At 38.6% G+C, this 25844-nt stretch overlaps 2 protein-coding genes across 2 annotated transcripts in view; both read left to right on the top strand.

Moving 5' to 3' along the window:
- The window catches only part of LOC121509493 (MARVEL domain-containing protein 2-like), a 58700-nt gene extending 57209 nt beyond the window's left edge, over positions 1-1491 (top strand). Inside the window, exon 15 of the mRNA XM_041786917.1 lies at positions 180-1491. Within this exon, the coding sequence (XP_041642851.1) occupies positions 180-278 (99 nt within the window). The 3' untranslated portion in view covers positions 279-1491. The remainder of the gene's footprint in view (positions 1-179) is intronic.
- A 3667-nt stretch (positions 1492-5158) lies between these two features.
- gtf2h2 (general transcription factor IIH, polypeptide 2) lies at positions 5159-24032 on the top strand. The gene is made up of 15 exons (XM_041786496.1): positions 5159-5259; positions 6315-6407; positions 6487-6564; positions 13359-13395; positions 13697-13783; positions 13864-13914; positions 15625-15679; positions 15847-15952; positions 17760-17850; positions 17936-18131; positions 21493-21556; positions 21653-21756; positions 21888-21990; positions 22114-22153; positions 23622-24032. Exons 2-15 carry the CDS (start codon positions 6352-6354, stop codon positions 23730-23732), a joined length of 1179 nt encoding a protein of 392 aa, XP_041642430.1. The 5' UTR covers positions 5159-5259; positions 6315-6351; the 3' UTR covers positions 23733-24032.
- The last annotated feature ends 1812 nt before the right edge of the window (positions 24033-25844 follow it).

Genomic DNA, 25844 nt, shown 5'->3' with positions numbered 1-25844 from the left:
TATTTTATGCCATTTTGCTATGTATTATTTTGTTTTTTAAAGCTTCTTGCTTTAAAACTCCTGAACACCTCAGACCGTTTTTCATACGAAAGGATTTTTTTCTCTCTGGCCTCATGAAAACATCGAGGTGTTTTGTGCTCAAGATGTGATGATTCCACTGTTTTTTCTGTCCCTTACAGTCTCCACATTACGAAATGAAGAAGAAGAGGTGTAAATACCTGCGGTCTAAGCTTTCACACATTAAGAAGAAGATCAGCGAGTACGACCGCCGACCATAAAGCCTCGCCGCTGCCCCCCTCAGGCAGGGAAATCTGCAGCCTCTCACCCCGCTGAGGTTGATATCCTAACAAACCGACATGTGAAACAGAAACAGAGAATCAGTTTTTTATCTGAGTCAAGCTGATTTCATGAGAAGTTTCCTCAAAGAGAGGCCATGAAGGAAATCTGGACTTTAAAAAAAATATATATATATAAATCATCTCTGATTAATTCTCCAGCCTCTGTGAGTTTGAGGAAGAAGCATTGAGCTGTAAAAATGATTTATTTTGTTTCTCTCATGAATTACTAAAGCGAGAAGGGTGATGTGTGATGTTTTTATCTCAGTACTTCGCTGAAGCACTTTTTGTGCTTCTTTTATTGCCTTTTGAAAAATTATATGTTCGTATTCTTTCAGTTTCATGTATAAGAAAGAACAGTAAGGCTGGCAACACACCGTTTTCAGATCTAAACCGTTTCAGAAACATGAGACACATGGACATGCAGCAGACAGCAGACAGCAGATTTTTGACAATATAATCCTCCTCTCTAACCTCCTTTATTTTTTGCCGTCCCACAGCAGAGTCTAAAGATAAATGAAGTTTGGCACTCATTGAAGCATGAAGATTGTCATTTACAGTACTGTTCCAGTTCAGCACTAGCTGCTGTTATGTTAATCCTTTAAACAAGAAATTTTTCTTTTTTCATGATAAAATTGACTCTGAAACATAAATGGTAAACAATGACAACCCAAGTAGCATCTCAGTTCATAATACTCTAAAAAATGATTTAGAAGACAAAAGGATTATGGTGACAAATATCAATACGGATGGCAGATATTTTCTTCTCTGTTAACTGGTAGACTCTGAGGTGGGACATTTGTCCCTCTTCGTCCCCTGATATTTGATATCTGATGCCTCTTTTGGTTGATAAGCATGATAATGTGCCCTCTGAAGTACCTTCTGAGTGTACAAAATCTGAAAAAGTGCCTTCTAAATAGTCAAAATTTGGCTAAATACTTCATATGTCCCCTCTAAACTCTCTAATTAGACTAAAGCTGATCAAGTGCCCTCTAAGGAGACAAATTTACATGATGAATTGCCCTCCATGCTGACAATAAGTGATAAATTGCCTTCCCGGTTCGTGTTGCAGTGGGCAGGATGCCATCTTAGAGCAGTGGTTCTCAACCTTTTCAGCCTGTGAGCCCCAAAATAAAGATGCCAGAGACCGGGGACCCCCACTGTACCTGAAGGTGGTTGACAGTCATGCACATTCAAGAATAGTCATGTGGAGACAAGGCCGTCCATAAAGGGGGATAAATGGGAGACATTTCTGGTGTCCAGCCAAACTGGGGGCCCATGGAGGTCAGCAAAATCATGGTCCATTTTAAAGTTAAGTTGTGATACCCAAATTTTATATTTAACCTGAAAAATAACCTCCCTTGTGAAAAAAACATTTATCTGTATTTATTTGTGTGTGCAGTAAAAAAACCTTCATAAAAAGGTTAATACTTTTGGTCAAAAAATAATGAAAATTGTTTAAAAATGGCTAAAATGGGTTGATAATGGCAAAAATGGTGGAAAAGGTGGTGAAGTTGGATTTTAAAAGTAGCAGAAATGGGTTAAAGTGGAAAAAAATAGATAAAATTGGCAAAAAATTAAAATGAATAGTGGTAAAAGGGAGTTAAAATGTGGCTGAAATGGCTCTAAATTGGCATAAATGGGTGGAAATTTGGTGAAATGGGATGGAAAATTGATATACTGGCAAAAAGGGTTAACTGAGAAAGAAAAATAGGCAGATATTGGCAGAAACAGGTTAAACTACCAAAATTGGGCATATCAAATGGTGAAATGTGGTTAAAATGGAAAAATTGGGTGTAAAAAAGGTTTATTAGTGGCAATAATGGGTCAACAGAGGCAAGCTTAAGCTTAAGGAGCAAGAATTGTTTTAGAAGTGGTAAAAACAGGCAGAAAAAAGTGGTGGAAAGAGTTTAAAACTGACAAAAATAGGTGTTTAATTGGAAAAATGTGTTAGAATTGGTGAGAAAAATTGATAAAAAGGTGTAAAAAATCTGACATAATTGGAGTAAAGTGGCAACAGTGTAATTTTAAAAATATTCTTAGTTTTTTAGGGCATCTGGAGACCCCTTCTCAGAGTGTCATGACCCCAAAGGGGGTCCTGACACCAAGGTTGAGAACCCCTGTCTTAGAGGGCACATCTCCAACAGTGTAGGAAATGTTAGTGCTCTAATTCCCTTGGTATAAAGTCAATTTTCACTAACATCCTCCCCTGTGCATCTTTTTTTAAACCAATGGTAAACAGTTCATAGTTCCTCATTTGTTTTTACAGATATCTAGCAGACATAATCATGATTAAAAAACGTTGACTCTGCCCCACCAAAGGTGCCCTTTTACCACTTTTGGCCCTGCCCTTCAAACATCCTGAGTCCATCACTGCGTCTTAAGGTCTGATTTCTAAGCCATATCACTGTAATCGTCTTCAGGCATCAACACTCCTGTAAAGTTTGGCAGCTTCCTGCTGTTTGCTCTTGTTTTGTGTCTGAATGTGGAGATGAGCCATCAGCATCTCTTCTCATTCTCATCCTGTCCAGTAGTAGCTGGAGCCCTGAAATCTAATGAGCCACCCCGAAATCCTGAAAAATGATTGGCTGTTTGCCTCGTCAGCCACTGATGTAAAGCTGTGATGCTGCCTATTTTATTCCTTACTCTCTAGCATATCGTCACCTTCATTTAGTATAATAAAAGGGAGGGATATTAAAGTGGCCCTGTCAGCCTGGTATTTTCTGTATGTGGCCCTTGGTGGAAAAATTTTGGCCCCCCAGCTAGCACTAAATGATTCATCCAGACCCTGAGAACAGACGTGTGCTGTAGCAGTTTCACAGATGAGATTTCAGGGACATGAAATCTCACAGAAAATCACTGGGATCAAACGTGACTTCAGGGGAAAAATAAACATGGACCGTGAACATGGCTGTGTTTTTATGTTTGCCGTCATGTCTGTGAGCTGTAAAACACGTAACCTCTGGTTGGTCTCTGCGCTCTCATGGTTGTTCTGTCAGAGGCAGCATGATCCATCCATCCATCCATCCATCCATCCATCCATCCATCTTCTGCTTATCCGAGATCGGGTTGCGGGGGCAGCAGCCTAAGCAGGGAAGCCCAGTCTTCCCTCTCTCCGGCCACTTCGTCCAGCTCTTTCTGGGGGGATCCAGAGGGGTTCCCAGGCCAGCTGAGCGACATAGTCTCCAGTGTGTCTAGGGTCTTCCCCGGGGCCTCCTCCCAGTGGGACTTACCCGGTACACCTCACCTGGGAGGCATCCAGGACCAGGTACCCTAGCCACCTCATCTGGCTCCAGCATGATCTCGGATCGAAAATATCAAAAATGTCTGAAACTTAATTCTTTTCCTGAGAAGGTTCTGACTTGATCGAGAGCTGTAAAATAATCCTATCATCGCCACACACTAGAGTATTATTTTGCCAAATAATCCGTTGTAACAAACCTTGAATGAGGCCAACATGAGGCAAACTGGGCCCAAAACCCTCAAAGAAGAGCCAGCCTTAGATGAGACATGAATCTGTATTTCAGAGATACCGACCAGCTTGTAAATATTTTTTATTTTAAGCCTTTAAAAATGGTTTCAAATTCTCTTTTTGCACCATATTCTATGAATGTAAAACCTCTCTGAACTTTTTAAATATTAGTTATGAATGTCAGTTTTTCCATGATGGATTTTAAATGTTTCTCTCAAAGCAAATGAACAACTCCTCCAACCTTGTGAAGATATTTTATTGTCAAGATTTTACACACAAGAAATTCAGTGCTGTTTTGGTCTAAATTGATGCTGTATATTTTGGTGTACAATTATAAGTTTGTATTGTTTGTATAGGCTACATTATGGAGAAAGCAGGTATAAGCTTTAAATAAAAAAAAAACTAAAAATGAGTTGCTTGTCTTGTCTTACAGCATTTCTGTGGCTAAAGGCTAAATATGCGTAAATTAGCTGGACAATATACCATTCAGTCATTTTATAAGTTAATTTCTCTCTGAAAACCTAGATTACAAATCTAGCGTATAAAATAGTGCTGGGCAATTAACTGAGTGAAACAGAAATAATAGAGATGAAATAACTGTGCTGCGGGCCATGATCCTCTTTGTCCTGCGTTCTAAATGTTTTAATGTTTGTTTTATTTTGGCTACAAAAGTGCAACACCATTACCCCAACCAATGTATTTTTATTTATGTGTTAAAATTATATATCATTCATTTATTTTTAAAATAATTTCACTGATTTATTTTTATTTCAAAATGTTAATTTTAAAATAGTTTAAATTTGACATAAAAATTGGCAAGTGATAAATATAGTAATTAAGATGTTTTTTATATAATAAAATAATAGAGCAACACTAATATGAACTTATTCTAGACTCCTATGTTTTCCATGGAGGTGAGTATAAATGATGGCCATCCCATAATAACAGGCCCTCCCATAGAAATGCCCCTCAAACCCCAGTAAATAGGTCCTACTTGGATGTTGTTAGATAAAGGTATAAGGCACTCTCTTAAGTGGGTGAAATGAAATCTCCACAGTTTGATCTCTAATAAACAAAACTGAAACCAGAACTGAACAGCCACTATGTCTTTAAAGACGTCCTTTAAAATACGAGTCCAGTCTTTCTAATTTACACCCCCAGTTTCGTAAATTTACAAAATCAATGACGTAATTGTGAGACATCCTTGCCTTTTAATTTTATTCTCGTAATTTTACGACTTTCTTTAAATTTCTGATTTTGGAGGGTTTATGTGCCCGTTACCCTCCAGTGACTGAGTGGAAAAGACTTTACCGAACATGTTTCTCTCCGGAAACAAATGCCGATGCACCACCCGGCGTGTCAGCAACCAATCACAGCACAGAAGGGCTGCAGTGGCCAATCGCAGCACAACGAGGGTGTGATCAGACAGGAATCGCCGTTGCACCACATCAGGTACCTTTATTTGCTTCAACCAGTGCTGTGAAGTCTTTACCTTCAGTTTTTTTCCTCACAGATTAAACTTTTATTCACACAAAAGATGTTTAAGGAAGAAAACCCTACTAGATTGTGTCTAATTTGTTCAGAAATCCTCCGTAAATGGGACACGTTTGACTAGCAGTTAGCTGCCTAGCTGTAGCGAAGTTACAGGTGTAACGGCTGAAAGGGTGACCGTGTCAACTGGCGACATTCGGTGTTGTGGCAGTTGTATTTCCAACAGATACGCAAAGCGTTGTTGTAATTTGACTTATAATGTCTACATACTTATCGGAAATGTTTTTAATGATGAATCACAGAATAAATAAGTGTAAACACTTCGCGTCCTCGACATGTGTTTCTGACTATAACCACTGTCACATTGGGATGAAGTCACCGGTTTACACGATAACTCGTTTAACCGTTACACCGGCCCCGATGGACTACATTGAGCTAAGGGTTTGATTGAAATGAAGACATGCTTACAGCCGCAGGATAGTTTGCAAATGTGAATTGTTAGTTATGGTTTTGTCTGAAAAACTGACTTTAATGGATGTGCCAAAAACAATCCGGCAGAAATATCTTCAAATGCTGCTGTTTAGCAAATACTTGTTCCAATTTGATTTTGACCTAATATTGCGTTGATCTTTGGAAAGATAATGACATTTTCATCATGTTTCCAAATAACAATGAAGTCAGCTCTTAAACTGGTTTGGATTGTTTACAATTTGTTTTTACATTTCGCAAAAAATCCTCCGACACTTTCACGCTAATCTTGATCAAATGTTAATATTTATGGCAGTACATTTTTGCGTGTTGAAGAACAATTAGGACATATTCTCTATTTCAGCCAGTGATCAGCCTTTATATTCCTTTATTTCATTGTATTAATTGTTACTTCAACCGCCTTTCAAAATACTTAGAATCCTGTTTGTTTCTTACTTTTAAAGCAGCTGTCTTTCAGGCGTTGTTTGGTCCGTCCTTCTTACTGTGCTGCAGTAAGCTTGTGTATTAATGTTAATTTTGATTTTCAGTACTTCGGTTTGGTGTTTTTCTTGGCCAGCAGATAGGATGGATGAAGAACCAGAGAGAGCCAAGCGCTGGGAGGGAGGCTACGAGAGGACATGGTAGAGCAGTGAAACCACAGACTTGTTTTTGTGTGACCAACACTAGATACAAACAGATAACATGTTTTCTGTTTAACAGGGAGGTCCTGAAGGAAGACGAGTCTGGCTCACTCAAAGCCACAGTTGAAGAGATCCTGTTCCAGTCCAAAAGGAAAAGGTGAGCGTGTGTCACAAACCAGTCACTGTGATGTAAAGTTATGCCCTAGTCATAAGGAAGAAGTATTACCCGGGGCGGTGGTTCTCAAATGGTGTGGTGAGGCACGCTGGTGAGGCAAGTCTAGGTGTGCCTTGGGAATTTGTGCAAACATGAGTGATTACAATGACTTTACAACAACTAAGGATACTTTTTCATGTGTTAGCATTGGCTTTCTTTGATACTATCATTGAGAAAACCACTGGAACCATATCGTTTCAAAACTCACAATAGTATCCCAAAAAAAGACAAACTGAACTGACTTTAGTGGTATTTTTGGATATTTGGTACAAAAACTTGATGGATTTGCTACAGCAGATTGCTGTTAATCAACAACTGTGAACAAGGCTGATGTGGCTTAAACATGTGCTGCAGAAACATTAATTTTAGCATGTATTTGTGAAATAAGGTTGTTCCCAAATGGTGTAGCAAGCAGGGTTTGGTGTGCATTGAGAATTTAAACAACCATGCATTATTACTACAACTAAAAATCAGTTAAAGATACTGTAGTACATGTTAAAAAGGGGATTTTGCACGTATATGCAGATGATGTGCCTTTTGCAAAAAATGTTTGAAAATCAAAGACCTAGGGACCTCTGGTAGTTTGTGAGTTACCCCCTAATTTGCACAGGTAAGCAAAGTCTGTAATGCACTCAAATGTACAGACATTTCTGAAGGAAAACATAATAGTGGAGGAGATAACCACAACAGTTGATGACTTTGTGATACAGGCATGAAATCTGGTACAGTTACAGCCAAAGGCGTTCTTAAGAAATCTGAATCCTGAATTTTCAACATGGTGCCCATGGCAGCCACTGTTCAAAATGGCCACCAGTGAAAACCGTTTTCTCATCAGTTTTCTTATCAGGGATGATAATAAAAGATGATGAATAAAAAAAATGAATACTTATTAAGACAGTAGTCATGTGTTACAGAAAATGTAATAGAGTGGATGTCGAAGCACAGCCAGGGCACACTGGTGACACCACTGCTGTGAAACTCAGCATGGGGTTCAGTGTCAGCTTAATACATTAGCCATTAACCTCATTATTTCTGTAGTCAGTATCAATCTACTCCTTTTAGTGATAGTTTAGTGGTAGTGTAGTTTAGTTTCCTAAATGTTATCTAATGTTAGTCCCTCATCTAGTTGATATTGTGCATATTTACATGTAGTTAGATAGCTGCACCTGAATTGACAGGATGTGCCAGCTTGGGAGAGCAGAGCCATGACTTCATGTACTGTAAAATACCAAATAATCGCCGGATCCCAATTGACCGCCGGGTGTGGCAGTACATTTTGACAAATAAACGCCTGTTCCAAATAAATGCCGGGTGTAATTTATTCAAAGCTCTGATATGTGACTGAGATGAGAACCGTATAGAATCAAATCCAAACTCCCCCTCCCTTCCTGTTCTTCTCCCTGTTTTAGCTCCGTAGCTCCGCCCCTCTCGTTACGTGCCTCCTCGCACATGAGAATGTCCGCTGAATTGAATACTGACGGTGGCAAAGCGCTCGTGGAGTGATTCTGCTCTGCTTTTGCACTGAAATCAACGGCCGGATCACAGGCAAGAAAACACTTCATCTCATCATGAACAAATTCTACACAGGACCGAACACCGCCGTAATTCCGCCATTGAATCAACTTCTCACAGAGCTGAGATACGAAAGCTACAGCGGCCAATAGGAACGCTCCCTCTGACCTGAGCCTGATTGGCTGCGAGCACTAGCCTCCTCGTTGGCTGGAGCACCTCCGTCCCTTGCTGGTTTTCTCAAGTGAGATAGCAGGGCCATGCCCCGGTGCAGCGAAGAAATAAAAAGTACGACATTAACTTTAAACTGTCTGTCATCTTTTGTTTAGTCCCTTACCAGTATTTAAAGTGTTTAGAGAGTGTTGAGTTGACAGAAGAAGACAAAAGTATAACTACGGTACTGTAATCTTATCTTAAAAATGTAAAGGTGATATTCATACTGGTGTAAATAAATACTTTGATTAAATTTACCATATTTTTCAAATTTTTGCTAAGCAAGATTTTTATGAGAAAGGAATTAAACGCCTGTCCCAAATAGCCATCTGGTCCCAGATAAATGCCCGGTCTGCTCAGGGATTGAGACAAATAAACGCCCCGGCTATTATTTGGTATTTTAGGGTAATTACTTGGATGTTGTACAGATCGCACAGGAATTAAATGGCACTGGATGAACCATCGGGCTAGGTGTAGTTCAATTTTTGTAAGAAGAGTTGTGCTGTACATCCCTTTGTTTCTGTGAAGGAGAATGTTGAATAGACTGCTGTGACAGACAGAAGTGCTTTCCCTCTCTTTTCATTTTTTATCCCCATTTTATACATCGCTTAAAAAAAACACCTCACTCTCCTTTTCCCTCCCTCTCCCAGAAGAATACACAAAAATATATATATTTTTTCATTGATTCATTGAAGGTTATTTCAAGTTCAAGCTTATGTAAAACTTAGTGTTAACTGTAAATAGTTCTTTTACTCTTGTGATCAAAAATATTGATCTTAAACTCAGTCCAAGTTGAAGTTGATATACAACTTAGTGTAAGTTGTAAATAGTTATTTTACCCTTGTGATCAAAAATATTGATAGGAAACTCAATTCAAGTCTCAAGTTTATATAAAACTTAGTGTTAAAATGTAAATAGTTCTTGTAGTCTTGTAATAAAAAATACTGATCTGAAACTTAATTCAAGTTTCAAGTTCATATAAAACATAGTGTAAATTTGAAATGGTTCTCTCACTCTTGAGATCAAAAGAATTGATCTGAAGCTCGATTCTGAGGTGTCTCTAATTTTCTAATAAACAAAATATAGCAGGTAGCAACTTTTGTTCAAACTGTATCAATTTCAGGCTTAAAAAAGAACCTCAAGCTCAATTTCCATTCCATCTTTTTAATTTCTGTGTCAAATGAATTTGCAAAAATAAAACAACCCCTTTTTAAGCCACATCCATTTCTGATCTAAGCCCCACCAATTTATCACCTAACCTCCACCCTCTCCAATGGTATGGTAGACAAATTAAACTAATTAGGTCCGTCATATCAGTAAATATCCTTTCCTGATAAGATTATTGATAAGAAAACGGTTATCATCGGTGGCCATTTTGAAAAATGGCTGCCATGGGCGCCACGTTGAAAATTCGTGATTCCTTCATATCCACATCTTTTGGGAATGCCTTTGGCTATAACTGTACCAAATTTCATGTTTGTATCCCAAAATGAAGAATTGTTATGGAATTTTTAGTTAAGCTGCCCCACTATAAGGGAGCTTCATGGCTGCAGTAATGAAAATGCTCAATTAATTTTTATTTCTTAAATTCATACAAAAATGTAATGTGCACGTCCTGCTGGTGATGTTGTCTTCAAATGTCCTATACAGACTGTCAACCTCATGTTAAATATGAACCTCTCCTGTTACTTTTAATGGTTTTTGTGCAGTTGATGCTGTGAATATGGGGTTTGGGGTAGTGCTTGTAAAACATTTATTCACTCAATTTTTATTTGACAAAAAAGAGCTGTAAGAATTATTAGTGGAACTCAATATAGGGATCCATCAAGTCCATTATTTATTCAGTTAAAACTGTTGAAATTTCATGAATTAGTTGATTACAGTATTCTGCAAATGATGTATAAAGCTCATGAGAAATGATTTCCAGCCAACATCCCGCAAAGATTTGAAAAAAGAGAAAGTTGCTATAATTTAAAAGGAGCAGAGATCTATAAAAACCAAGGTTTAGAGCCAAATTGCTGTAATGTTGTGTTTCTGTGAGAGGAATCGGTTTATGAAACAATCTCAACAGAGAAACCAAAGAGTCTGAGTCAAACATTCTGTGTAAAAAAAACACTAAAGCTGGTATGATGAGAAAGTAAATTAGGTAACTTTTAGATAGGTAAAGGTAAATTTTGTTTGGGGTGGTGGTGACATGATATTGACTTTGTAGTTGGTATTCTTACTTATGAACTGGCACCAGGATACGAGCCGCTGTGTTGACCTGCAGCTTGTTTGTTTTATTTAGATTTCTTACTATGCATGTTCGTGGTTTGCTGATCAATGTGTTGTGAAAATGGGGCAGATATACAATAATTCTTCGTTCTGCTCCTTTTCATTCAAAGTGAATGATTCTATGTTGGATATGATTATTTTTTATTTCATTATTATTTTTTTATTGAATGAAATAAAAAATAAAAATAAAAACAATATTATTCAGCGCTCAATTCATTTTGAACCGTTACACATCCACAACCAACCCTCCTCACAGAGGTCAGCTGTTGCAGCCTAACCACTGAATGCTGAGCGACACATTTGAAACTGTAGATTGTGTTATGCATGAAATGTACAGTTCAATAATACTGATATTAGATCAGAAGATCAGAAGAGCTGTGCGTATGAAGCGCAGCGATATACACACACACCTGTGGACAGTAGAGTTTGAATAAATAAGTTAAAAAAAGCCATTTTTACACATACACTGAAATTAACCAAAAGAGAAGCACTATTTATAACCTGTATGTGTCAAAACTTTGTTAACGATGTCGTGCGAGGCGTCTATTATTTTTCTGATCAGTAAAATGAGCAGAAAAATGCAGAAAAAACACAATTACTGCCCTAGATTATAGAGATGCCAAACCATAGGGGATTGGAATTACCAGTGGATCTCAGTGTGCTGAAACATGGTTGGTAATATGCCCTGTAATTTTTTACACCTCAAATTACAGACATGGTCTTTTCACACAGGATTTAAAACACAGTCATCCCTTGAGATTATTAGAAATTACTAGAAGTCCCTAGTGAATAGGGCATTATTTGCATTTCTGAGCCCATTATATGAATCATCTTTGAATGCTCTTTTCTCTGTAAGGGATGATTAGATATTAGATATTAGATTCTCGGCCTGGGAAGGAGACTAGCAGAGAACCAGATCGAGCCAGGATCCCTGCCCCTAATCTGAAGCCTAGGCTGGGTTAAATCCGGGGAATATCAGAGGTTTTGTGTATTTGTCTTAAACTGAATTGCAGTAGGTGCAGACATACTGCACAAATTATGATGACACACTCCGGCCACTCATCAAGTAGCCTTTTCAATAAAAACAACCCACTACATGGGTTTATTTACCAGACATTATTTAAAAGTTTTCTTAAATGTATGTTTTGTTTTGACAAGATGAGGGAGAAAAGTTGTTAAAAAGTGGCGTTATCAGCCTGCTCCCCTCCATGAGCACACAGTGAAACAGAGCAGTGAGGGGTAATAGCAGCTGTGCCCCAGCAGGAAACTTGTCTCAGCATTCCCAGGACGGATGAGTGATTTATTTCCTTCACTGAGTTCTAAGGATGTACTCGCACTAGGCCATCCGTACCATGCCTGGGCCCGTTTCAGCCTAATGTCCGGTACGTTTGGCCAGTGTAAGTGCAATCGTTTGTGCTTTGGCGCGGCACACTTTGCAGCGCCAGCACGGATGGACGAGGTGGGCCTAAGCATGGCACGGATGCAAATGAAGGAGCACAAGTGCGGGAATGTGACGTAGCGTGAAGTAACAACAAGAGGACCCGCCTCAGAGAGCCCACCAGGCAGCAGCTGCATGCTAGAGACAGCAGGATCCCAGTCCAGTCCACATTTCTAACCAGTTTCTGGCAAAGTCAGGCTTTAATGACTGTAAGAGGATTTTTGGTTTGTAAAATAAAGCTTCTTCCCTTGTTTTAGTCACAAACAGCAGCTCACAGGATAACAAACACCTTTCATCCTCCTTGGTAAAGGAGAGTGCCAAATACGCGGAGTGCCGGGGTTAATCACATGGCTGATTTAACCTCTCTTATACGGAGCATCTTTTATTAATCCTGAGGCGTTTTCGCCTCCAGTTATCATCAGATGGTTAAAATTGTTCTCATCACGGCAAAAAAAAAACTTTTAACTGAACATTTAATCCTGCTCTGGACACATGAGAGCTTGTTTGGTGTGGCGCATAAAGGTAAACTCTCTGCTATGAACCGCTTTTTCTCTCTCTCCTCACTTGGCTCTGTAATAATAATAATGATAATTATAAATAATAATAAATAATTCTGGTGTCCGATCAGATATCGTATAAATCTGTAACTATTTTTACAGCCTAAAAACAACACTTATGCATACTGAGTCATCAACTGTAGATGCTTCGTGTAATGACGTCGGCGCGTGACGTATCCGCACCCAGGCCTGGATGCGTTGAGCAGTGTGAGTGTGGGTCAAAGGGGGGACAGGGGAGGGGGACAAATGGGCTTCGGCACGGTATGGATGGCCTTGTGTGAGTACACCCTAAGTCTACCACAAGGTCTCCTCTTAGTTGGACGCCTGGAAGTCCTTCACATAAAAGCAACCAGGAGAACACATGATCAGATGCCCAAACTACCTCAGCTGGATCTTTTCAGTGTAAAGGATCAGCCACTCTCCCCAGATGTTCAAGATCCCCCCTATTTCTAAGGCTGACCCTTGGCACCCTCCTGAGGTATCTCAGTTCAGCTCCTTGTGTTTGGAGTCTCCTTGTTTTGGTGACCATAGGTGAGGGCTGTAGTGAAGCTTTGTCTTCTGGATCAGCTCCTTCCTCACCACAATGGTTTGGTTAAGCGGCTGTAATACTGCTGATGCTGCTCCAATCTACCTGTCAATGTCGTGTTCCACTTTACTCCTACTAGTGAGGAAGACCTAATAAAAGTACTCTCCCTGATCGAGGCTAGGTTACTACAAACTCACCTGCTGCCTTGCTTACTCCACAGGGTGATAGAGAGCCATGGACAGGTCAGGCTGGGGATGGTGAGTGACTTCTTCCTTCTGTCAGAGCTTTGCTTTTTCACTGAATATCTGTAGAATTCAGAACACTGGTCCAACAAGCTAAACCCTGAGGGCTGAGTGTGCTTGGGCATGATGCAGGTTATTTAGTGAGAGTGCACCCTCACTCCGGCTTGTTCCTGCCAGACTTTTTCATACTTCTGCCTTTTTTATCTTTAGTTTGATTTCTTTCTTGACTCATTTTTGAACCGGTCAGTCAAGTCCAATATGAAAAGCATCTCATGACTGAAAACTTGCTGATGTTTAACGATGTCCTCTGCTGCAGATGCGTCACCTCTTTGTGGTGATTGACTGCTCGAGAAGTATGGAGGACCAGGACCTAAAACCAAACCGCCTCACGTCCACATTAAAGGTAAAAGAAGACACATCTCAGTGAACAGCAGCTGTACACCAAGTAGATTTGTCTCAGTATTTCCTCCTTTTTCTCTGTAGCTGATGGAAGCTTTCATTGATGAGTACTTCGACCAAAACCCCATCAGCCAGGTGCGTTTATGCATAATGCTGTTTAATCTTTGCATTCTAATCCAGTCAGTGTTTAAACACTGTGGAGTTTATTAGTACATATTTAAGGAGGGAGTCTGCTGTAGTTCTGTGGTTCACAGAGCCTCTAAAGCTCCTGTCTTTTATTCATCCTCATATATCCATCTAGAAACACAGGCTTAAATCATAGACTGTGTGACAGTGTTACTCAACCCTGCTTCACCAAAGAGCCAAATTGTTGAAAATACCTCTGCAAGAGTCACAATCTAAGTCACAGGTGTCAAACTCAAGGCTCGGCGGCCAAATCCGGCCTGTAGAAAAGTTAAATCTGGCCCGCAGGATGATCTCATATTTCTGTTAAATTGGCCCATCAGTCTGAGGTCTGCAGATTTCCTCCAGTATAAAAATGTGAACTTATCCTTGATGATTTAAGATATCCTTGTTAAGTCACAAAATCTAAAAAGTAAGGAGAGGAAATATGTAGATATTTATATATGTAGATATGTCAGGAATGTGGGAAAAGAAATTAATTTGTGTTTTGATTTCACATTTTCAATTTAGCATCTCACAATTAGGACTCAAATTTAGGATTTTGACTTTTAATTTCATACTTTGAGCATATTTTGAGCTCTAATATTCATATTTTCTAATTTTAAGTGATATTATGACCTTTTTAACCACTAATTTTGTATTTTACCTCATACTTTCAACTCCAAACTTTGACTTCATAATCCCATAGTTTGACATTTTAGACTCACAGTTTAAAATTTTGAATCATATTTTGACTTTTAATGTCATGATTACAAATTTTATTTCATAATTTGACCTTTCAAACTCATGATTTGACATTCTTTCTAATATATTGCTTTTAAAAACATTATTTTGCAACTTCAGTTTCATGGTTTGACCTTTTTTGAACAAATGAATTTACTTTTCTCAGATTGTGAGCCTTTAAACTTATCTTTTTAACTTTTTAAATGTCAAAATCATTTATCAGTGCTAAGTTTTTCGTATTTTATTACTGGTGAGATGAGGCTGAAAGTTTCTGGTTAAAAAGGTGACACTGTTAGGCCCTCAGGTTAGACCTGAATCCAGAATCCGGCCCCTGCTGTGATTGACACCCCTGATCTAAGTAGTGAAAAGTGGCAAAAACGGCTTGAAGTAGCAAAAAAATAAGTTAATGGTGGCAAAAATGATGAAAAAGCAGCAAAAATGGGTGAAAAGGGGGGGAAAATGAATAAAGAGTCAGAAAGTAGCAAAGTGGGTGAAGAGTGACAAAAGATAAGTTACAGGTGGCAAAATATGGTCCAAAAGGGGAAAAATGTGGCGAAAAAAAATGTGAAAAGTGACTAAAATGGGCAAAAAGCAGTCAAAAGTGGCAAAAAAATGTGAAAAGGGCAAAAATGGGATAAAAATGGCAAAAATAGGAAGCAAATGGTATTCAATGGCAAAAGGCAGCTTAAATGGACAAAAACTGGGAAAAATGGTGAAAAGGGCAAAAATGGGATAAAAGTGGCAAAAAATGGGATAACAGTGGTATTTAATGGCAAAAGGTAGCTTAAATGGGCGAAAGTGGCAACAAAGGTACAAAAAGGGCATAAATAATTAACATATTCTAATGATGTTTGCTGAAAGACTATACAATGAAGACTTAGTATTAAAACAGGACTGATTCTTCATAATGTGACATCAGCATCTATTTTATGTTCTCAGGTCGGTATTATAACCACGAAGAATAAACGAGCCGACAAGCTGACAGACCTAGCAGGTGAGAAGCCAGTGAGCCGCTACCGTCAGACTCCATCTGTCTGATCACTGCAGACTTTAAATCTTACTAAGATGAAATACCAGAATGTGCATGTCTTTGCTCTGACAAAATAACAAGGCAGCAGCAGATTTCCAACGTGGTGGTTAACGTTTTCTTTTTACCGTCAGGAAATCCAAAGAAGCACATCGCTGCTCTGAAGAAGGCTGTAGACACGGTGTGTGGAGGAGAGCCGTCACTTTATAACTCGCTGAACCTCGCCACACAGGCACTCAAGTAGGTTCTTCATTTTCATGGTGTACTTTCATAGGCCTGGGATGATAATCAATAAATCAATTAATCACACGATAACTGAAAATGAACTCAATAATTTTGCCGGCCTCGATATATTGCCACGTGCATGTGTGTTTGTTTTTCTCATCTCTCGCCTCCAAGGAGGCTGGATGACAAGAGGGTTCACTCTGTGCATTTGTCTCAGCACCTGGGTGCGTTTGTTCTCTTTGTCTCTGTGGGGGTGGGGGGGGGCTAGCATACACACACAGAGTGCAGCAAGTGAGCCTCATGAGGAGCAACAAGGTAACGTTTTAGAAATTAGGAGGAAAAAAGTGGATTGCAGAGCCAAATGCCCGGTGTGGGAATATTTCGGCTTCAAACTGAATGAGCAAGGTGAGCTCATCAACACGGATGAGCCAGTATGCCGAATCTGTTTGAAAGTGGTGGCAACAAAAAAAGGTAACACAACAAACTTGCATGCCCACCTTAAACATAACTACCTGACCCAATTTTCCCAGCTGGGGAAAAAAACTGCACCTCGAGATGCAGAGCCTTCGTCCTGACAGTCAGCACTCACTGACGCGTTTGTTCGACGAAGTAAATACAAACAGAAAAACGCAAAATGGTGTGCACTCACAGAAAGTGTCATATATCGCAAAAGAAATGCTGCCCTTTAATACAGTTGAAAAGCCAGCATTTCGAGAAATGCTGCAAACGTTGGACAGACCGTACGAACTGCCTGTGAGAAAATACACACATGGACAAAATTGTTGGTACCCTTCTGTTATTGAAAGAAAAACCCAAAATGGTCACAGAAATAACTTGAATCTGACAAAAGTAATAATAAATAAAAATTCAATGAAAATTAACCAGTTGAAATCAGACATTGCTTTTGAACTGTGGTTCAACAGAATTATTTTAAAAAACAAACTCATGAAACAGGCCTGTACAAAAATGATGGTACCCTTAACTTAATATTTTGTTGCACAACCTTTTGAGGAAATCGCTGCAATCAAACGATTTCTGGGGGGGTAACCCCAGTGCTCGCTGTATGAATTATATTTCTCATTTGGTCTGGGACTGGGAGTGCCTCAGATTTTCTCAGAAAGAACGATAAGCAGGAGAAGATGGATGGAGAGATGGGTGGGATCAGGAATCTACATACTACTACTACATACTGTCTACATACTAGACAGAAAACTGAAATCATCCATCCATCCATTCATCCATCCATCCATCCATCCATCCAACTGTCCATCCATCCATCCAACTGTCCATCCATCCATCCATCCATCCATCCATCCATCCATCCGTCCGTCCATCCATCCATCTGTCCATCCATCCATCCATCCATCCATCCATCCATCCATCCGTCCGTCCGTCCATCCATCCATCCATCCATCCATCCAACTGTCCATCCATCCATCCATCCATCCATCTGTCCATCCATCCATCCATCCATCCATCCATCCATCCGTCCGTCCGTCCATCCATCCATCCATCCATCCATCCATCCATCCATCCATCCAACTGTCCATCCATCCATCCATCCATCCATCCTTCCATCCATCCATCCATCCATCCAACCATTCATCTAACCTTTCATCCATCCATCCATCCATCCATCCATCCATCCAACTGTCCATCCATCCATCCATCCATCCATCCAACCATTCATCTAACCTTTCATCCATCCATCCATAATTTTGTCCTTGTGTACTTTTTTTAAAATCAGCTAAAATATGAAAGTCGTCCAGTGTTCAGCCATCTTTGCTTGAATTCAGTGAGCCATCTCTGTTTCTGTATGAAGGCACATGCCCGGACACACGAGCAGAGAGATCCTGATTGTCCTCAGCAGCCTCACAACATGCGACCCATCAAACATCTACGAGCTCATCAAGGTGACCTTTAACCCGTAGAAGATCACAGCCACTCCACTGTTCCTGTAGACATGTCGTAGTGAAGAACATTTATCTTCTCTGTCAGACTCTGAAGTCCCTAAAGGTTCGAGTGTCTGTGATTGGGCTGTCAGCGGAGGTACGGGTGTGCACGGTGCTGACCAGAGAGACGGGAGGGTCGTACCACGTCATCCTGGATGAGAGTCACTTCAGAGAGCTGCTGATGCTGCATGTCAAACCTCCTCCTGCCAGCTCCTCGTCTGAGTGCTCTTTGATACGAATGGGTCAGTACAGGGCTGTTCAGCCTTCACAACATGCTTAGAAGAAATCTGTGCAACATTAGGGAGCGATTGATGTTGTCTTTGTGACTGATAGCAGTTAGTTTCCCACTAAAACTAATAACCAATATTTGAAACCGATATTCATTTACAGCAAAAAATAGATTTTAAAATGAAATTTCTAAATTTGAATTGGTATAGAGGAATATGTACAACAGCAATAAAGATGAGACTGTACACCCATAACAGTTCATGTATGTATTAACAATAAGCTTAAGTGCTACCAACTTAAGTAAAAGCAGCAAAAAAACAGTGTAGAAATGCTCTAATAAAAGGATAAGTCTCGTAATTAATTCAGTTTTTTCAAACAAATTATACTTAGTCTGCCACAAGTAATACAGCATTTCACAAAAATAAATGGTAAAACTTATTTCTAACCCCTGATGCATTGTTTCAATCCCTTAAATGTCAGAGATTGTTGAGCTTAGAAATATGAATTACATAATCATGATGACACAAACAAGTTTAAGTAGACTTTTATTTAGGCCTAGTAATTTAACTTATGATTAAACCATCTAAATCAGCGGTGTCAAACTCAGTCACAGCAGAGGCCAGATTCTGAGTTTAGGCCTTACCTGAGAGCCTAACAAGGTCTACATTAAACCATAAACATCATTTTCACCACAAATGAATTGTGGGGAAAAACACTAAGCACTAATGATAAATGATGTTGTGATTAAAAACAGACAAATGATCAGTTTAAAGGCTCAAAATCTGAGATTAAAAGTCAAAATTATTCTTTTAAAGGGCAAATATATGAGATAGAAAGTAAAAAACTAGGTCAAAATATGAGATAAAATCTAAAACGAGTTAAAGGTATACATATGAGATAAAATGTTAAATTATGATTCTGAAATTTCAAAATAAGGGATTAAAAGTCAAGGTTAGGGGTTCAAAATGTCAGAATATATATTAATATTTAAAATATTGACTAAAAGGTCAAAATATATAAAAACAAATTTGAAATCACAAGTTTAAAGGTTTAAATTAGTTTTGAAAGTAAAAATTATGAATTTGAAGGACAAAATATGAGAAACATTTCTCAATTATGGGCGTAAAAATTTTTTTAAAATAAGGGATTAAAAGTCAAAGGTTGGAATTCAAAGGTCAAAATGTAAATTCAAATTTAAGCTTGATAATCTGAAAGGTCAAAATATGAAATAAAAGTAAAAATCATGAATTTAAAAGGTAAAACGATGAAATACTGAGTTTTTAAAGGTCAAAATGTGAGATAAGATTCAAAATCTTGAATTAAGATGGTTGAAATATATGATCAAATTTTAAATTTTGAGTCAAAAAGGTCAAATTGGTGATGAAATTCAAAATCATGAGTTTTAAAGGTCAAAATATGGGATAAAATTCATGACTAAGGTAAAAAAAAGAGATAAAATTTGAAATCATGAGTTTTAGAGGTCAAAATATGAATTAGTATTTAAAACTGTGAATCTAAAAGGTCAAAATATGAAATAAAAAGTCAAAATTATGAGTTTAAGTTGTAATTGTGAGATGCAAAATTGAATGTATGAAATAAAAACACAACTTGATTTCTTTCCCTTATTGTTGACTTATATCTAAATATTCTTACCCTATAATGTTTTCAGATTTTGTGGCTTAACAAGGTTGTTTTAAATTATTAAGGATAAAATTTCATATTTATACAGGAGGAAATCTACAGAGCTTGTACTAGTGGGACAGTTATAATTAAAGTATGATTTGTTTTTACAAGCCAGTTATAACTGCACCACGAGCGGGATTTGGCCCCCGGGCCTTGAATTTGACACCCCTGAACTAAACTATCTAAACATAGGTTTAATAAAATCAGTATTTTACACTCTTAAATCTGGTGGAATAAAGTTCTATAGAAGTATTTATGAAGTACCAGTCATGTACCTCAAATTTACAGTGATTGAGTGTCCTAAATATACGTTATTTTTCCACCAGTTGGGTTAACAGGTCTAACTTGCAGCATTAGCCTCAGCTCCATTCCGTAATTTCCCTCATCTCTGAAACATCAGGACATTTCTGTACGGTTTCTGTTAGCAGGGAACTATAGTTCCATAGTTTTTCTCTAGTTATTCTCTAGTTTAATGCAAGAAATAACAGCACAGTCTAGCATTGTTTAGTTGTCTGGTTAAATGATGAACCCGTTAAAGATGCTTTATAACGCTTCCAACACATTACTCTGACTTGACGTTTAACGTTATTGTCTGTTACATCATATAGCATGAAAAAAGTCCAATCTCAAACTTGGGAGTTATTACATCTGCAGTGGGGAAGCATAAATAAATCCCTTTGCATTGTTGTAACTTTGAGAAACAACATTTGATGTGGATTGATATATCACTTTAAACCCCATCCATGAACACAGCAGGCTAACTTTAGCAGAGAAACAAAGTTCTGTTTTTGGGCGTTTTCTGCGGTTTAACTGTGGACAGGACAGGCTTGTCACTGTAGACACTGCGTTTAGGAGTCTGGTGTTTTAGGAACTTCAGTATGGTGGATCATAATGTTTTTATCCAGAGATAACCGCTGTATTTTCAGGAAGCAGATTAGGGACAAAATAATTCCAGCCACTTCAAGATTAAAGTGGAAATGTCAAGATTAATGATTCTGATTCTTGTCAAGTGAAGTGCTAGGACTACATGGACCTTCAAACTTAGTTCCAGGGGAACACTTCAAACCAGGTTTTAAATCTCCCAGAATGCCTTGTGGATTATAGGCAAGATGGCAGCTTGAGAAGTGTAGCCTCAGTAGTTTCTTTATGATAAGATTTGAAACTTAGGACAACCTTCTGGTACCACAATATGATGTTGTTTCCATGCATTATGGTCCATTTGCTTCAAACAAGCATTAAAAAAATCAGTTGTGGTAGAAATGTCTGCTATTGTCATCACATTTGTTTATGTAAAGCCCAAATACACAGAGCAGCAAGGGGCACTAGAAATGTAAAGATTTCAGTTAGATAGGAAAATAATTTCAATGATCCAGGATGATCCAGTAGAGTAGTACAGAATAAACAAACAGAAGTAATCCACCTTATTCCTCACCCCACTGATACTTTTCATGAATCCTTGGTGTGATTTCCTGTCCCTTCCATCAAACCAGGTCTTTGCATAGTAATGCAATGCTTAAACCTGATTATAAAAGAGATTTGGTGATTAAAACATGTAGGCGTCATTAGTTACACTCTAACTGAAATCACTGAAATGAGACAAGAAAGTCCATGTAATTAATCCATCTGTAGTATTTTCTCCTGGTTTATTCTGGAAACATGATCCAGAATAACAGACGTGTTCTTTTTGTTCAGGTTTTCCTCAGCACACCATTGCCTCCCTCTCTGACCAGGATGCAAAGCCTTCCTTCAGCATGTCGTAAGTGGAAGATTGTTTCACTACAGTTGATGTAGAAAGGATTTAGAGCAGCAGCTTTGGACTACAGTGATTTGTTTCTCCTGCTGTGTCTCTCAGTCATCTGGACAGCAGCAGCGGCCCTGGTCTGTCGTTGGGAGGATACTTCTGTCCGCAGTGTCATGCCAAGTACACCGAGCTCCCCGTTGAGTGTAAAGTCTGTGGTACGTCTCAGCTCTCGCTTAGTGATAGTCAGAATAGTGACATAGTCTGTTTACACAGCTTTAGAATCAGCTCAGATTAATAAAAGTTCAGCATCTTTGTCTGGTGTCAGTGTCATTTTGGTTGTTTTCAGGTTTGACACTGGTATCGGCTCCACATCTCGCCAGATCCTTCCACCATCTGTTCCCCCTCCCAGCATTTTCAGAGAGTCCAGTGGACGAGCATCAAGGAGAGAGGTGGTACACTGACTCGGATAACAGCTGGGCAGTTAAAATAATCTGAGTTTTAGTTCAGATTTGACCTTTGAATGATATTGACAATAGTCATTGAGATCCTGATGCTGCTGTCTTTGGTTTCAGGTTCTGTCAGGCGTGTCAAGGACAGCTGAAAGAGAAGAGTGTGAGTACGGCGGAATCACACCCATCCTGTCCTAATGGCCGTATGTTGGCCTTCAGGATTTTCTGGTAGACAGCAGAATTCATGGTTCCATCAATCATAGCAAATGGTCCAGGTCCTGAAGCAGCAAAGCAGCCCAAGACCATCACACTGCCACCACCATGTTTGACTGTTGGCATGATGTTCTTTTTATCAAATGCTGCGTTATTTTTACTCCACACACCTTCCAGAAAGTTCTACTTTTGTCTGGTTAGTCCACAGAATATTTCTCCAAAAGTCTTGGGGATCATCAGGATGTTTTTAGTCAAATGTGAGACGAGCCTTTGTGTTCTTTATTGTCAGCAGTTGTTTTGGCCTTGGAACTTTTCCATGATGTTGTTGTTGCCCAGTGTCTTTCTGATGGTTGAGTCATGAACTCTGACCTTAACTGAGGCCAGTGAGGCCTGCAGGTCTTTGGATGTGGTTCTGGGTTCTTCTGTGACCTCCTAGATGAGTTGCCATTGCACTCTTGGAGTCATTCTGGTTGGCCGACCACTCCTGGGAAGGTTCACCACTGTTCCCAGTTTTCTCCATTTGTGGATAATGGCTCTGACTGTGGTTCTCTGGAGTCTCAAAGCCTTGGAAATGTCTTTGTAACCATTTCCAGACTGATAGATTTCAATCACTTTGTTTCTCATTTGTTCTTGAATTTCTTTGGATGGTGGCATGATGCGTTTCTTTCTGAGATGTTGTAGCCTACTTCACTTTGTCTGACAGCTTCTATTTAAGGGATTTCTTTATTCAACAAATCTGGCGGTAATCAGGCCTGGGTGGGAAATTAAACTCAGCTTTCCGAGAACTGTGGTTAATCACAGTTAACTCATAGTTTTACAAGGGGGGCAATTACTTTTTCACACAGGGCCAGATAGGTTTGGATTTTTCCTCCTTAGAAATTAAATAATCATTGAGACAATGCATTTTGTATTTACTTGGGCTGTCTTTGTGAAATATAAAAATTGGTTTGATGATTCAAAACATTTTAGTCTGATAAATATGCAAAAACTCAGGAATCAGAAAGGGGGCAAATTGTTTTTCACTTTGCTGTATATACCCAGATGGCATGTTCCTATTGGTCAGCACCACTTTAAAAGACCCTGCAGCCTCCAGGCTTCTGTTTGTTTGACTTCCTGATGGACTCAAACAAACACTTTGAGTCCAGGAAGTTTTCCTTCCTCTGGTCTTTTGAATTCCACCAGAAACAGGGATTGGCTTTCAAGGAGTAGCTCCACGGTTTTTGTCCTGTCTTTAAACTATATTAATCTTTTGATTTTATTGATTGTCAGACTTTATTGATCTTTTGACTTTATTTATCTTTAGATTTGATCAATCTTCAGACTTTATTTAGCTAAAGGGAACAGTATTGTTATGTAAGGTTTTTTTTTTCCTTTGCTGCCAATGTTTCTGAGTATTTTGTTTCTGTTTGTGTTTTTAGGTGTTCATGTGTCCGTCTTGTCAGAGTGTCTTCTGTATGGAGTGTGATCTCTTCATCCATGATTCGTTGCACTGCTGTCCCTGCTGTATTCACAGCCAGAGCGCCCCCTGAGGTAGGGAGGGGAACTGTCAGACAGTGACTGAAATAAGCTTAGTGGGTGTACAGTACGTCAGCTAACGTACCCCGAGGTAACCCTGGACATCCGGGACCGGACACAGAGGATGAACCCTGCATTCAGGTTTATAATCTGCAGAAGACAAACCTCAAATATGGAGAAAGACTGTATCAGAGCTGTTAAATAACACTTTTACGTATGTGAGAAATGCCCCGCATGCTTTGTTTGAATGTAATTTTTACTGCTGCTCTGCTTTTGATAGAATGGCAGTTTAAGCTACAATAAAAACATCTTTGTACATATCCAAATGTCTTTTTGCTGTATGAAATCTAGCATCAGACCTTGAATAACAGCATAACGCCGTGAATCTGTGAGGAATTTTTGTTGGGAATTTGAGAGTTAAAAACCCCCAAATAGTTTAAGAACAAAAAATATAAATATAGGTTATTTAAAAGATATTTTCCCTTAGAATGTTTTTACTTGAAGGAAGAATCTTAAAAATGATGAGAAGAGGACTGGTTTTAATATTTCTATTTTGAGTTTTATAAGCATGATTTTCAGGTATAATAAACTTTGTGCATGGTTATGTTTATTGAATAACCTCATAAATTGAAAAGTTTCTCTGAAATGTTTAAAATTGAGTCTGTGACTGTTGTTGCATGATAATGAGTCAGTGTTTTTCTCTAGATCAGTGTTACTCAACCCTGCTCAACCAAAGAGCCAAATTGTTGAAAAATACATTTGCAACAGCCACAATCTAAGTGGTGGAAAATGGCAATTAAAATAAGTTAAAGGTGGCAAAAATGGTCATAAAGGGGCAAAAAAGGGCAGAAAGTGGCAAAATTGGGATTGGAAGTGACCAAAAAATAAGTTGAAGGTGGCAAAAACGGTCCAAAAGTGGCAAAAATCAGAAAACAAGGCAGCTAAAATGGGCAAGAAGCGACAAAAATAGGCAAAAAGGGGCAAACACTAGGAGAGAAATGGCCAAAAATAGGCAGAAAGTGGCAAAAATGGGTGAAAAGTGGCAATTAAAATAAGTTAAAGGTAGCAAAAACGGTCAAAAAGCGGCAAACACTGGGAGAAAAAGTGGCTAAAATTATTGGAAAGTAACTAAATTGGGTAAAAAACAGAAAAAATGTGGGAAAATGGGGATTATGTAGCATTTAACTGCAAAAGGCAGCTTAAATGGACAAGGAGTGGCAAAAAGGGGCAAAAATTTACAAAAATAAGGATAAAAGTGTCAAAAAAGGAGATGCAAAAATGGCCTTAAAGTGGTAAACACTGGGAGAAAGTGCAAAAATGGGCAAAAAGGCAAAAAAAGGTGGGAAAATTGGCATAAAGCATTAAAGAGTGGCAAAGTAGGAAATAAGTGGCATTTAATTGCAAAAGTCAGCTTGAATGGGCAAAAAATGGAAAAAAGGGGCAAAAAATTGCAAAAAGCAGGATGAAAGTGTCAAAAAGAAGTGGCAAAATGGGCTAAAAGCAGTAAAAATTAAAAGTAGCAAAAATTGCAAGTAAGGGCAATGGAAATATACAGACAAAAAGTAGAGGTTGATGAATAAATTTGACAATGAAAGCCTACTGTGTAAGAGTGGGAAACAAACTGATTAATGTGACTTGCAATGGATAATTTCTGGGGTCAAAGTTTCCTTTTTAAGGTTTTCTGGGGGAATAATGAGCCACACGTTGAGTATCACTGCTCTAGATCCTGACTTATGCACATTATTATATCACAGTAACAATGCAAAGTTAATTTCACATGATTTTACCAAATTTACTCCTCACAATAAAACAGTGTTATTAGCTATAGGAAACTAGAGGCATAGGCTGAGATCTCAAGAACTGGAATTTATTAATGAAGGAAATGGAGTAAAGGGATGGATGCTTACTGCACAGGAGGATTAGAGCTACTGACAAAAATGAACGTACCGTACAACTTTTTACAATTCATAAAGTCAGGATAGTAAGAGAAAAAAGTCAATAACCTGCCTTTAATCTCAGAATTCTGATTTATGACATGATTATGATTTATGTCTCACTGTATTCTTAGAATTGGAAAAACAAATGTCATAAAATGTTTTCTTTTTTAATTTAACGCCACACGGTGG

Source organism: Cheilinus undulatus, linkage group 5, assembly GCF_018320785.1.
Source record: "Cheilinus undulatus linkage group 5, ASM1832078v1, whole genome shotgun sequence".
Taxonomy (NCBI): Eukaryota; Metazoa; Chordata; class Actinopteri; order Labriformes; family Labridae; genus Cheilinus; species Cheilinus undulatus.
The sequence above is the reverse complement of the archived record's forward strand: the minus strand, read 5'-3'. Positions and strand labels throughout refer to the sequence as shown.